The sequence below is a fragment of the Tetrao urogallus genome (assembly GCF_951394365.1).
Source record: "Tetrao urogallus genome assembly, chromosome: 2".
In the NCBI taxonomy this organism is placed as follows: domain Eukaryota; kingdom Metazoa; phylum Chordata; class Aves; order Galliformes; family Phasianidae; genus Tetrao; species Tetrao urogallus.
The window spans coordinates 100,807,739-100,822,789 of NC_136814.1; the positions used below are offsets into that span (position 1 = coordinate 100,807,739).

At 39.2% G+C, this 15,051-nt stretch overlaps 1 protein-coding gene across 1 annotated transcript in view; it reads right to left on the reverse strand.

The window, feature by feature from the left end:
• LDAH (lipid droplet associated hydrolase) overlaps positions 1 to 15,051 on the reverse strand; it is a gene marked incomplete at both ends in the record, with an annotated part of 103,928 nt that overhangs the window by 33,286 nt on the left and 55,591 nt on the right. Inside the window, one exon of the mRNA XM_079532518.1 lies at positions 172 to 412. Within this exon, the coding sequence (XP_079388644.1) occupies positions 172 to 412 (241 nt within the window). The remainder of the gene's footprint in view (positions 1 to 171; positions 413 to 15,051) is intronic.

The following is a 15,051-nucleotide window of genomic DNA, read 5'->3' on the forward strand; positions in this document are numbered from 1 at the left end:
TTTCAACTGACAAACCGAGATTTTCCTGTAGTCTTTAATTTTAGAGAATTTTCCAATTTACAATTTATTCGTGCTTTAGTACTAAGCTTTTGTCTGCAAAAAGCCCAATCTACATTCGCTAAACGAGAGCGACACAAAAGCTGAGGCAACCAACAAACCCCACGTGCTCACCGATGCAATCCACGCTGAAGAGATTTACGGAGGTCGTTATGGAAGATTCATCGCAGGTCTTCATGCCCCGCAGAGCAAAGCGCACGAGGGAGGCCTTGACGCCCTCGGGCAGGAAGGACAGCAGGTAGACGGGCATGTAGAGGGCATAGCGCAGCTTGCACAGCAGCGGGGTCATCAGCTTGCCCTGTGGGGACTGGGCCATGCGCTCTATCGTGGGAAACAGCAGCACGGAGCGGAGGACCTGTGCGACCAGGAGAAAATGAGAGTCAGCAACACCTGCGGCACCCAACCAAGCCTTGCAGGCGCTGTCACCCGGCTGCCACTTGGGTTTGTCGCATGCAGGCATATAGATAGGCTTTTTGAGTGCTCTGAGCGCAGAATCGTAGCATTACTTGAGTTGGGAGAGACCCTTAGAGGTCACCTGGTCCAACTCCCCTGCAACAAACAGCTCCATAGGTGCTCAGAGTCCTGTCCAGCCTGACCTTCGGTGTCTCCACAGTTGGGGCATCCCCCACCTCTCTGAACAACCTGTTCCAGTGCCTCACCACCCTTATTGTAAAAAACTTCTTCCTTATATCCAGCCTCTATCTGCCCTCCTTATGTTTGAAACCATTTCCTCTTGTCTCATTACAATGGACTCTACTGAAGAGTCTGCTCTCTTCTTTCTTATGATAGAGGCTGAAAGCCTGCTCCCATCCAAAGATGGCTATCATCTTAATGTTTTCCAAAGACAAAGTTAGGTTGGGAAATGGGTTTAAGGATGGGAGCACACAGTGGGGAGCCCATGTGGGACAGAAGGCACCAGTGTCCAGCAGGCACTGCTCCACCAGAGGGCAGCAGGCAGCCCCACATCCAGTATCCGGACTGTCTGACAGCACACAGGATTGTCAATGGGCAGCTCCATATCAACATTCCTGGTAAGGACAGGAGCATGAGAGCACAACCCCACCCCTGAGATGTACACAGTGATGCACATCACTGCTTTTAGCATGCTAGAGTGAAAGATATGTGTTTTAAAGTGGGTATTTCATATTGTGATAACAGAATACACAGCAGCCTTAAACTAGTATAAAAGTAATTAAAAATGCCACCCACAGTAACTAAAAGCAAATTAATGTATGCACTCTCTATTATACCTCCATGTTATCAAACCAACATTCTCAAAGAATACTTGCTGCTCTTTCCTGGATGTGAAACATGACTACAATAATTCATATACGAAAAAGCCTCAAAGATACACAGCTACTGTACCTAACAGAAGTATCAAGAAGGCAAAATAAGAGAGATTTTGGATATCGCATTTGCAGATAATTAAGTATAAACCACAGTGATTTGTTGGCAGCTACCACAGATATAAAAAGATGCAGTTATATATGCAGTTATATAGATGTCTGTTTGCTGCATATATCCCTCTACAGATTGCACAAGTTAGATTAATATGTTAAAAATATTCTAGAACTATTTCAAAATGAATGTCTTTGCTCTCCAGTCAGCCCCAGCTCATGCACCTGTGAGCAGCATCATGCTTTCACAACAAGATATTTACAAAATCTGGGCATTGTACCACAGCAAAGTAATTCAGGAAATATCAGTAACTTGCCTTACTGGACTTTCCACAGTATTTTAAATGCAGACTTTCAAAGCATTATTTATAGCCAATACAGAACTATTTTAAGAAATCCTTCCACTTTCCAGCTGATACTACTTTGGTTTTAGACAAAGAAAAATACATTCTCAGGGAAATCAGCCCTGGGCCTCTTTTTATTAAAGGCAACCAGCAGCTGAAGTACAGGAACGCAAGACTTGTACTAAATTATATGGCAGTTTCGTGATATTTCAGCTAGGAGCTGAACTCCAGCTCTTGTGATCTAAAGCAGATTTGACCTGTGTTCCCAGGCACACATTAATCCTTTGCCATTACAGTTTATAGATACAGGATTAGTTGCTTGGAGTGCTATACTAACCACTGGGAGAAGTCACTAAACCTTGGAGGTAAGAAAGACAAACCAAGTAAGCTGTCAGAATGCCCTGTGCATTCCTGCATTTTTTAGTGGCATATAAAGTTAAAAGACGGTGGCAATATGGAGGGTAATTTTATTTAATTTCTTTCTTTACTCTCCGTCAGACAATAACATAGAAATTCAAAATCTGCATTATTCAAACACGTATCAAGTATTTCTCGGCTTAGTGCTAGATTCAGAGCCAGGATTCCAAAACACGCATTTGCCTGCAGAACTGCTTAAAGATGGAGTTCAGCTTCTTTGCAAGACGGCTGTGGATACAACAGACTTAACATCTTTTGTTACAATAACACACGTTCATAAAAGCAGTATGTTATCTTTGTGCCCTGAAATAAGCAAATTAGAAATGGACAAGTAAAATGAAGGAAAGCGGTAGATTCAAACACCTGACATCAGTTAATCATTTTTGTCTTGTCAAATGCCAAGATCTCATCCAGTTGCAATTGACACCAGCTGCAACCATGTAGTTGGCACTCAATTATATTTCCTGTTACAACTCCCAGAATTGTTGCAAACTGGTAGTTCTGGTAGCAGAGGCCATTACGTATTAAAGCACCAGGTATTATCAGAGCTATAAATGCAACTGTATATATCATTAACTAATGTGTAAGGCATAATGATCCCTCTGTATACGGAAATTCTTCTCATATGTAATAACACAAGTTTCTTGTGATAACAATCAGTTCAAAACACCAAAAACGTTACAAATACCTAGACTGAGAAACCCAAATCTCCTGGTTCAAGCTACCCCTCATTCAAAGTCTAGTGAGGCTTATTGGTTAAGCACTGGTGAAACTAGAAACACTGCTCACAGAGTCTTGAAAGGATGCAGTGACTTCTGCAAGCTGGCTGGTGAACCTTCTGAAGGCAAACATGCCCCGTGCTCGTGATGCTATAGGTCACACCAAAGCCCTGTCTGTGCTTTGGTCAACCTTCCAAAAACCGTGCCTACCTTCCTGCATGATACTGAAATTGTCAATACAATTGTCACTGCTGATTGTTGTGATAATACACAGTATTCATGAAGCTTTTTCTTTTTTTTTACTTGCTTGACAGTTATTTATTTAAAAAGCTATTTAAGTGCAAGATTTCAGCCCTCACGATGACACATGCATTCACAGTTAAAGTTCAAGGTGTTCCTGTTTGGCTTTGTCACCAGGCAGCTTCTGCTTTCATTATCTATTTTTAACTCTTCAAATTACATAGGGCTGAAGACAAGAAAGGTTCAAAGGACTGAAATATGATGCAGCATCTCACAATTTTTAGTGTTTTAGCCTTTATTAACAACAGAAACCTAACATTATCTGCAAGCACATCTCATAATTTAATGTGGGTGTCAAGGCAGCTCCTAGTCACTTGTCACACAGTATATCCATCACTGGAAGGATGCAGAGGATACAGCAGGAGCGTGCATTCATAGAACAAACTGCCTTAAATCCCCAACACATTTTACCTTACAATGCATGTATGTCACAGTAGGAAGGTGTACGGACTTCTGGAGCTTTAATTTTGTCCCTCTTCATATACTTCAGTGTTTAGAACTATCAATCTATCAACTCCAGGTGTGTATAATCTGCACAACTTTTACAAGACATAGAGATGAGGAACTACTTAGAGAAAAGTGAGCCCTCAAGAACACAATGGTGGCCAAGGAGCTCTGGTTAGGCAGAACCACTAAATCAGTATGATTCACCTCACGTCATCACTGCTTCATGCAAATATTAAATAATAAAACAAAGGTTTCCTCCAAGCTACCTACATAAAGAACTCATACATTCCTGTGCATTTGGACAACCTATCTGGCTTTTCATCTATTTAGCACAAGACAGTGGTATGAAAACTAAGAGATATGACAGTAGGAGGATATGCCCTTTGCTAACTATGATGGGAACTCAGGCAGTTCCTTTGTATTCTAACATCCAGCATTTTCCCTTGTAAAACACAAAAAATCCTACCTGCTGGTTCATTCACCTTGCAGAGGTGAGCACATAGGCATGGCACAGGACATCCACATCCAGACAACTGCTATGACTCACAGAGCTCACTTTTTCCTACACTGAGTTTTCAGTGAATAATGGTTACTTCTACAGTTACGGATTTGCAAAAACAGTTGGAAGGTTTTTCTTTTGATTAAAATGAGAACAGAGAACAAAACATCCAACTATTGCATTTAAAACAAAATGGTTTTTATCACTGCACAATTTATTAGGCTTGAACACAGCAACATGGGATTCTTGTAAAATATTTAAATAGTTTCTATATAAAGACACCAAAAGCATGAAGATCAGATCCAGCCAACAAAAAACACTCCTATTTTTCACCAGCGTCTTTTGTTGAAAGAGTTGAAATACATCTGTCAGCTACGATTTCACATTTGTGTGGGTAATGCTTCTTGTTTTAGGGACTGGTAAGTGATTATATGAAGGATATAACATTCTTATTAAAAAATGGGATGTCACTTAACAATCACAATTCAAAAAAGTGCTGTGATTTTCAGAGCTGTTAACTCCTGTGATGTCAATGAGAGGAGCTCAATGCCTCTGAAATTCAACAGTTTTGACTACACATAAGAAATGCAGACTGAAAATTCAGGCACCTGTGATTATGCAGACATTTAAAGTGAAAAGACAGATACGAGTATCACAACAAGACAGGAGATTTTTAAAGATTTTTCTTTTCCTTCCCAGAAGAAACCCCAACTCAACTTTGTTGGTGGCACACCTTGGCTCCCAATGTATAGGCTGTCCCTACCCACGCTCAGATCTCTCTACTGAAGCTGTAAAATAAGAAAACTCTGATCTACTGAAAAAAATATTCCTCCTACATTATCAGAAATGAAAACTTCCCCAGAACAGACCTGATGGTTTACTCTGCTCCAGTTGTCACTGGATGCTTGCTTTGACTTGTGAGATTTTGAAGTCTTTGCTCCTGCTGCATAATTTGCTCATACTTAGGTGCAGGAACAGTTAATGCAACAACCACCAACAAAAGAACATCAGATTAGGATTCCACACCATTTACGCAACACGCAGCCCACAGCAGCCCTAGAGACACAATCAGCTGGCAGCAGCAGGAAGCAATCCATTACTTTTTATATGAGAGCCATTGCGCTGACCCATGGCAAAGAACGCAGCACCCCAGCATAGCTCTGCAGGCACACAGCCCTGACCCGTACCAAGAGCATCAGGATGTGGGAAGGAGGCAGGACTTCAAATCATAGGGCTGGGAAGAAAACAGGAGCAATTTTTACTTTAAAACCCTTCAAAAAAGCCTATAAGAAGCAACAGCCATTTCACCGTCAAACGTAACACTTCTTTTAATGTATCTCGTTCAGCCCATGTATTAGTTTATTATTCCTCTGTTGTGCTGGCAAGGGAAAAGCTATTATCTGTCAGGTGAAACCTAGTAAATTTTTCAAAGATAACATAATGATGCACTTACTGGTAATCTACAGCCTACCCTTGACACAGAGTGCCACATTAATCACAATTTCTTTTACTTGGTCTGCAGAGAAGTGTAGGCAAAACAGTTTGGGTCAGGGGAGTGCATCCTGCTTTATTAGCACAGCTGTGCTGTGAGGATTTCCAGGAAAACAAGCAGGGCAAAGCAGCAGGCGCTTGCCTACACCTTCCCTGCCCAAAACAGGGCTTCCTAGGCTTTCCACTTCACTTTGCTGTCGCTTTTCTAAACACACTCTTCTTTTTTTTTTTGTCTATGTCAACAATGAATTCTATTTTAAAATCTTCAATAATTTCTTAGAATCATAGAATTATTTGAGTTGGAAGGGATCCTTAAAGGTCACCTGGTCCAACTCCCCTGCAATAAACAGGGACACCTACAGCTCCATCAGGTGCTCAGCCTGACCTTGAGTGTCTCCAGGGATGGGGTGTCCACCACAGATCTGGGCAACTTGTTCCATTGCCTCACTATCCTTACTGCAAAAAACATCTTCCTTATATCCAATCTAAGCATCCCCTCCTTACATTTGAAATCATTTCCCCTGTCCTACCACAACAGACCCTGCTGAAGAATCCATCCCCTTCTTTCTTACAGCTCCCCTTTACATACTTCTTCAGCTGCTCATTTGAAATGCCATTTTGTTTGCTATATCAGCACACTGTCACAGCTTGATATAAAGAAAACCAAATAGTTTCATTATAGCAAATGAACTGAACAGTGAACAGAAGTTGCAAAAAATAGTTTCAGTCCTAGTGTGAAGTAATTCCATATGATGTGAACTTTCTTCTATTTTGCCTTCTTGAGCTCCTGTGATCCCAAATGAATGTGTGGCAATATTAAACAAGTAACAGAACAAATATCTCCAACACAGTTAACAAAGTATACTACAACTGAAAATTCCAGAGTATTTATAACAATTTATCCCCCAGACATGTCTTAGCACACTCACTTTGTATCTTACAATTATGGAATCATTAAGGTTGGAAAGACCACTAAGATCCTCTAGTCTGACCATCGATGCATGCCTGTCACTGCTGTACACCATGTCTCCCAGTGCCACATCCACCCTTTTCTTGAACACCTCCAGGGATGGTGACTCCCCCACCTCCCTAGGCAGCCTGTGCCAATGCCTCACCACTCCTACTGAGAAGAAATTTTTCCTACTATGCACCCTAACTCAGATAGATGGCTGTACATCAAAATGTATACTGTTAAAGAGAAAGATTAAAATCAACTGGATGAATCCAAACAATATTGCCTAAGACTTAAAACACTAGAATATAAACATCAAATGTCCTTTTAAGAACCAAGCATAAACACATGGAAGCAGTCCTTAAGATTCATTTACCAAATGGACTTCAGGATGAATTTTTCTCCCTAAGTTCTGCGCTGTTAGCTGTAAGGCCCGGTCCCTGTGTTGGGCACATGCCAGATCCAACACATGCACACACCTCATGTACACACTGCTCACATACATCCTTCTAATTCTTAGCTGAAACCTAAGGATCCCCATCCAGCATGCTGGTTACATGAATATTAATGACAACTTTCACAAAAAGAGCAAATTCATAATCAGACACAGTGAAGCAGCACAGAGCTGAGCTATGGCCCAAATAAGAGTACAGCAGTTTTCAGTACAGAAATAACCCTAGGTTTATCATATCAGAGGGAATAATTATTGATTATTTCATATATATTTCCCCGTGTATGCATTCTATAAACAGCAAGATGAAACCAGAAGAAGCATTTTAACTGCCTAAACTTGCAGCTCCCAGTTCACATTGCAGCCTCAATGCTGGTAAATTAAACAGGGCCAGGTCCAAGGTTGCAGAACTGCAACTTTTTATTATGTTCTCTGGCATGATTTTGGCCAAAGCCAGCCAGCACCTTCCCTGATGTTGTCTGGGAACAGGTTAGATGGTCTTGTTTGGTCTTGGATGTTTCAGAATTATTAAGCATCACTTCATACTCCATGTATAGTGTCTATAAAGCGAATGCCAAGACAAAAACAATGCAAACTGTCACAATTAACATCAGTACGTGATGACTGTGAGTGCACCAAGATACTACACAGAAAATAAAATTTGGTAGAGTTAATTTTAGTATTTTATTTCGTTAATTTGGGTATTTTAATTCTCAGGTCGTGGAACAAACTCAAAAACAAGTTAATCTTACACAAGGAGAAGAAACACATCACAGATATCAGAGGAAGGTCTGCTTCCCTGCGAGAAGGCTAAGATTGTATTCTATGTTCCATATCCTAAGAGGAAAGGTTTCAATCCAAAAACAGCCACCAGTAAAACATAATGAAGAGCTTGGATGATAACATTTCTGAAGGAAGTTATGTTAATGCAGAGTAACACGAATAGCTTCTCAAAATGGGAGCAAAGAGATAATGGTGCCGTAAGAAATAACTACTATTTTGTGGGTTATAAATGTGAAAGGTGAGAAACTAAATTTGGGGTGGGTCAAGTGAAGTAACACGGCCAGTAACAAGCAAAACTCAAAAGATAAGAAAAAATTCAAATGCTAAAGTAGGTATCGGATGTCTGTGCTGATATCAACTTTTATGCTGTTCCAATCTATCAGAAAGTAGAATCTCTACCAGCAGGAATTTTGCAAAAGGGAGAAATGACACCTTACATGGATGTAACAGACGCTCTCTATTTCCAAAATCAGAATATTTTATCAGGAAGTTGCAAAAAGTTCAAATAAGGCCTGATAATGCTATTGAAAAGTAAATGCACAGGATCCAGGATGACATGGCATCATGGCTCTACCACACACAGACATGGGCACTCTTTTCTGATAAAAAACTCATCAAATTATTCAGAAAATTCCTTTTCTTTTTTTTTTTTTTTTTTTTTTTTTTTTTTAGCCACTGCAAAATGCTGCCAAAGAAAACCAGAGATCAATGCAGATGAAGAATTCCTTTCCTCCCACAGTTTAGGCTCCTTATTTTTCCTGCTCATCCAAACTTTTAATTCTTACAGTATGTGTCCAATAGATGAGGTTGCCACCATAAAACGCTGTGCTGACATGATTGTCTCCACAGCCTTTTCAGTCTTGTTCCTTGGCTGAATTGTCACTCAGAGGTCAAACCAGAGCCCAGGGAGCAAAAGCTGAGGCTGTGGAGAAGTGGTAGCCAAGCTCCAATCAGTGTCTCCCTGCTTGAGAGATCTGCAAAGCCAAGCAACTAGAAATTCATAACATGTTTTAACAAAATAAAATTGCCTTCATATTGTGTTGCATCACATCCTAAGTTGATCCTGAAGTTGGCAGCATGACAAGGGCTGTTTCCTGTTTGAGCACTGTTTTCCGTTTATCTTAGCTTGATGTCAAGGATGCCTCTGCTTCTTGGCATCTGAGGCACTCTTCTTTGTTCATACTTTGTGTTTTTATAGATAGAATTACTTACAGTCTAATAGTTTGGGGTAGAATCTGAATCCAAACCCTATTCTGACAACAGACAAAATGAGAATTATCGGTGCGTATGAGAAAGTTCATCCTTGTTTCTCTGGGACCACAGGTACAACTCTGGTAGACCCCTTCTCATCTCTACAAGACATCATTACTGAACTGAACCTAAGGGATCCAGTCGACTTAGGTCAGACACATCTCCAACACTCTCGATTGCAACAAAGAGATTACAGAACTGTGGGAGATTTTGTTCTGAGAATACTACAACAGGTTGGATTCAGAATAAAATAGGATTAAATAAATTCAAACAATCATACAGCAAAACTTTTACCTAAGACCATTTCTATTTGGACATAGTCATAAAGCAGCTGCTATATGGGCTTTTCAGGAAACAGCATGCATACATATATATGCACACATACGCATTGTTTCCAAATATTTCAAAAGAATTAGCATCCTTAAAGATAGAGGGTAATTAAAGATACAGGCAACACCAACACTATTTTGGTGCAGTTGTATATAATCCTCACAATTTCACAGTATTTCACTGTATTATTAACCGGGGTAAAACATGATACATTAACTCTATGATTTTTATGGAAACATTAAATTGCAGTAAAGACGATGCTATCCTCAGTGATAGCAAACAAATCCATTTTTTGTAGCTTGCACACAAGTATAGGTAATCCCAGAAACAGATATGAAATTTAAGGGGAAATCTCCTTTTTAAGTATGTTGGTTCATAGTTTCTTGTATCTTCCTTCTGAAGTAGTGCAATGTAACACAATAGATTACAGCAACCTCACTTTTCCATTTCCCCACCCTACAGACTAATTCCCAATGCCAAATCTTTGCCTTATTTTTCATGACTTAATCAGAAAAATATTATTAGAAAAAACTTAAGGAGCTTGCTCGGCTTTCATATTCTGTTCCTGGTATATTCTTTGCCTGAAGTATGTCACTGTTTCTGGGAGTCTAAGGCATTCTTTCAGCTGAAGCACGAACACTAGCCAAGAATAGCCATGCTATTCCTTCCTAATGAAATGCAGGAGCAAAATGAATATACCAACGCACCTCACAGGCACCTCACCTCTGTTACACTTTCAGAGACTATCCTGGAAATAGAAGATGGCAACGCTTTAAGGTATAAATAGATGTTAACTCTCAGCTAATGATGTTTAATGTCAGGAAAACAAACAAACTCAACTTTCCAGCTGATGGAAAATGGCAGAACTCCCCCATGTAAAACAACAAAACTACAGCCAATTTGTTGGCAGCAGTTGAGATTCTCCTTAACTCAGCAGTGTATCTGGTATGGTTTTACTTCTAAATGCGGCAAAAAGAGAAGGATTTAGCAGGAAAAGCAATTAGTAGGATGCCCTGAAATTAAACTTAATCTACCTGCTCCACACCACTTAAAAAAATCTATTTGCTCCTAGTTTGTTGGTCTACTAACTTACCTTCCTTTATATTCAACATAAACGGAATCCCAAATAAATTTCTGTGCCTTCTTCAACATCCAAATTTGACTCACTATCTACAAATATAAATAGCACATATACTTTTCAAATGAATGAAAGACTTAGGTTTATTTTTTTTACTATTTCCTTTCAGATTCTACCTTTAGGCAATATTCTCATCTATCCGAAACGCCCTACAGTGATCATAAGGTTCACTATGTCCTGGCACCCTCTTTACTTAACAAACACTATCCAATATTGTTTGAAGTATGGCTTTTATGCCTCGAGCCTCCAGTGTTTTCTGAATGGAAACAAAATTCAAGGATCAGCATTTTTTAAATGTATTTGTATTTCAAAGTGCCATAGTCTTAAGTGCAGTGATGTGCAAGTGCACAGGCACAATGACCACATGCAATCTCATCTGAAGTTAAGTAGGTCTGAGTGATATTTGGAGCAAGGTGAGGTGTGACTAAATTTTTGTCTACTTCAAGGCCACATTCCACTGACTTAATATAGATTTGATTCTGTGCCCTATATGGTGGATTCCTATGACTGAACTCAGTGCACCAGCTGTATGAAGAGCTGGTGCAAAAGATTTAAAAGAGATTTAAAATGGGAATCACAATCAGGCTTATTAACTTCGCATAATATTATTGGGAGTACACTCAAACCTGTTCTGCAGAGTTCAATAATGGAAGAACCACGATGGAATGAAAATAACTGTATCTTTCAATAGCACAGTGAGAGGAATGGAAATTTTGGTGTTGTCTAACTTCAGCTGCTAACAGTAAGAAACTACCTTTACTTACACTGCTGGTGATAAGCAGAATAACTGAAAGGACAGAGCCCTAAAGAAACTGTGGCAAGCCCAATGTCCTACTGAATGCTACTGGTCCCACATGATTTCATGTACTGTAAGGCAATGAGAGTGAGCTTGATTCTGCCAAAACTAGTGGCAAAATTTCTATCAATTTACTTAATTCTGCCTAGTTAATAAATTCAGATTAAATAATTTATTTATCAGTTATTAAATATGACTGTTTACAGCCAATCTCACAAAAGCTATGATATTCTCAGCCCTGAATAATAAGATTCTCTCATTGTCCTTATACAGACAGACAAGGGCCAAGACTCCCCTAAGACACCTACTGTAGTAGTCACAGAGTATCTTCTTGGATTGAGAACTAAATTGAGAACTCTGACCATTCAATTTTAAAACCATAAGCCAAGAATAAGTCATATCTTGTGCCCTGGGCTGCAGGTCCCCCTTTCAAAAGGATGTCAGTATCTCTCTTAACACCTGACTTCCAACACTGAAACCTGTCTAATGGCAACAGGAAAGGGACCATCCACATCTCACCTTAAAATGAGTCATGGCACAAGAAAAAATAATCTGTTGTTTCACATTACTTGAAATATTTTCCAAAAAGAAGCACTTTTAGAATTTTCCCAGTCAAAGTCCAGAATTCTGCTAAACATACAAAAGACTACAACGCAGAAGTGCTCCCTACAGACACCAGAAACTACTTCTCAATAGGTCAGCTCTACGTACTGAACTAGTTGCAAATTATTAAAAATATTAAAAATATTAAATACACAGACTGTTCATTGCATTTACTAGTCTCACAGGGCTGAAATGCAAATTACTCTGTACTACAAATATTTGGGTAACTGAAGACTTGCCCAAAATGTTTTAAAAAAAAAAAAAAAAAGCCTTTTTATGGGTTAAGGTAATAATGAGAAAACTGTTCTCCCAAAAAGCTGTATCTTATTGTTGGACTGAAAATAGTTTAATAGAGAAAATGTTCATTGACAGAGCAGTATTTTACATTGAGAATTAAGCCCCATCAAAGTGGGCAATATCATTCCATCTACAAGGAAAGTGCCAAAGGAGACAGCCAAAATTTGCAACGGTGCGATAATACCGGCAGGGATGGATTTGTTGCTATTATGATTAAAGCATATAAACAGAAGAAGATTAGGAGGGGTGAGAGTGAAAAGAGAGGAAGAATAGTTTATTGGTTGGAAGAAGGGCAGGGAGAAGCTTATGTTGGAATGCAGTGTCACAGTTACACACCATAAAGCTTTCAGTTGCTCCCATTACATGAATGTCAGAACGCAGCTGCCACTTTCCAGAAGAAATTCTTTCCATTTTCATGTTGGAAGTACAGGGTGGGATTTTTTTTTTTTAGTGTAGCACTCACATGAGACCACTTCATTCCATCTGCAGGTACCCTTACGGTACCCACAACTGTGGTCTTCTAGACATGATCTGGGAGACTTACCACTGCGGATGAACCTTAACATGTGTGATGAAGAGATAGATGGCTCAACACAAAGAAAGTATTAAGAATCAGACTCTCTGCTGTCTTGAACCAACTGCTTTTACAGTCATCAGCGTAATAAATCTCAATGACAATGCATTTAAGGAAAAGTGGCTGAACAAGGTGAATGAGAAACCAGCCTTACAATTATAATCTCATTTTGCTGGTGAAAGAGGAAAGTCATGATTTTCCAACTGTGCCTTGAGATCCTTAGACTTCTATTTTTAAGAACTTTGCCTGAGACACTGATGGGGTCTCACCATCCTCCACTGAAATCAGGCTTCAAAAAGGCATCCTGTCAATCCTAGTTCTTGGCTAGAAGAGCTAGCAGACAGATAAGGAAAATCAAGATGTGATTTAATATTGGAAGGAGTTCAGTCCATTACCATTTTAACCATTCCTAAATGTCTTCCTTAAGAACATACTCTGATGTAAAAAGAGCAGAACAAGCTCTGATTGACTTAATCTGTGAGAAACAGAAGTGAGACAGGAACTACACACTGAGAAGAAACAGAAGAGAACATCAAACTTTTTGCTCTGTATTTTTGTGAATGGAAGAAAAGAAACAAGGTATATATCTGAAGTTCAAGATAGTACTTACAACCCAGTGTCTTGCCAGGGTATCAGAAGCAGAAAAAGAGAAATCAGTTCTTTTTCCCATCCTACCACTGACTTTCCCAGAACTGGAAGCATTTTGAATGACAAAGAAAATTTCCTTCCTGTGCAATGCTACAGACTGCAGTAGTCTTTATTGTATTACAAAGGGTGGAATATGGGCAGGAGTCTGGTAAAAGAGCATACACACCAACTCTAATTTATCATGCAAATAAAACCGGTCATCAGGTTAGAAGGGTATTAGTGCAACTAAGGAGGAGAATTTGGTGAACATCTTTTAATTGCCAGTTGCTATTAAAGGTCACAATTCAAACTGTATTTACTCAGATCTGTTTTTTTGTACTTTTGGTTTTAGTAAAATTTACTTACAGTAGTCATACTGCTTTTTGAAAACAGAGAAGCAGAAACTCACTCTAATGTTTTCAAGAACAATTAGGACTTAGTGAATTCTACTTATGCAGAATTATACTTCATTTTGGAATTTGAAATGGAGCAGGGTGTTCTTACAATTTTCCAGTGACTAGAAATGTTATAAGAAAGTTATTAGAGGCATATTTTCATTAGCACTAATTGAACTTTCTTACGGGACTCCAAAGGTAACAAGTTTATTATTAAATACATTTGTGGTTTCTGGATTTTCACTTGAACGTATATTTAACACAAAATTCCAAAGAAAAGGACAAATCCATTTTTTTTTTAATGTCATAGTTAAGTAGCATTGTATCCAAACAGCAGAAATCAAGATTTCCAAATATTTACGGAGTTCAATAAATGGAAAAGGAAATGGACTTCTGTTACACTCAATTCTGAAGATGACCTCACTTAAAGGAGCACAAAAGCTGATTCTTGAGAAGAAATCTAGGACTGATTTAGCTCACTAAACATAGTTGTACAGTCACTCAGCACATCCTCGGGACATGAAATGATTCATCGTGATATTTGCATAAGCTCTCCTACAATTAAAAGCAATAAAAGTAATAGTAAAAAGCCAGGAAGAAGAATTAAGTCTTTATCTGAACTTAATTCAACAGTGTATTAGATATGTCGTAAATGCAGTGAGTGTGCACTCTTAGTTGTCTTATATCCAGGTTGTGTCTGTTTCCAGTGCTTTTCACTCCTGTCTAAACTCTTCATACAGGATCCACCATTCTCAACACAGAACTTAACGCACATGAACGTTTTTCCACTCTCGCCTTTAAAGCAAACATCACCACCAAACTTCACCATAGACCATGAGGAATGAACAAATTAGGAACATGGCACAGTAGGAAATACTTTAATTATAATAATGTCCATTCTAAGAATCTTTGTCTAAGCAGAAGACCCAAACCAAGTCCTTTGCCTGTGGAATAACTGTCACATATAATAAAGCACAAAAGCCAGTGAAACAGTTCAACTTCTTTAGGAGCTCAGGGTTACAGAAGAAATTACAATTTCGTCACAGAATCATAGAATGGCCCGGGTTGAAAAGGACCTCAAAGATCATCTGGTTTCAACTCCCCTGCCGTGGACAGGGTCGCCAATCACCAGACCAGGCTGCCCAGTTCAATACAAATCTGCTGGGAAGAGATACTGGTGATG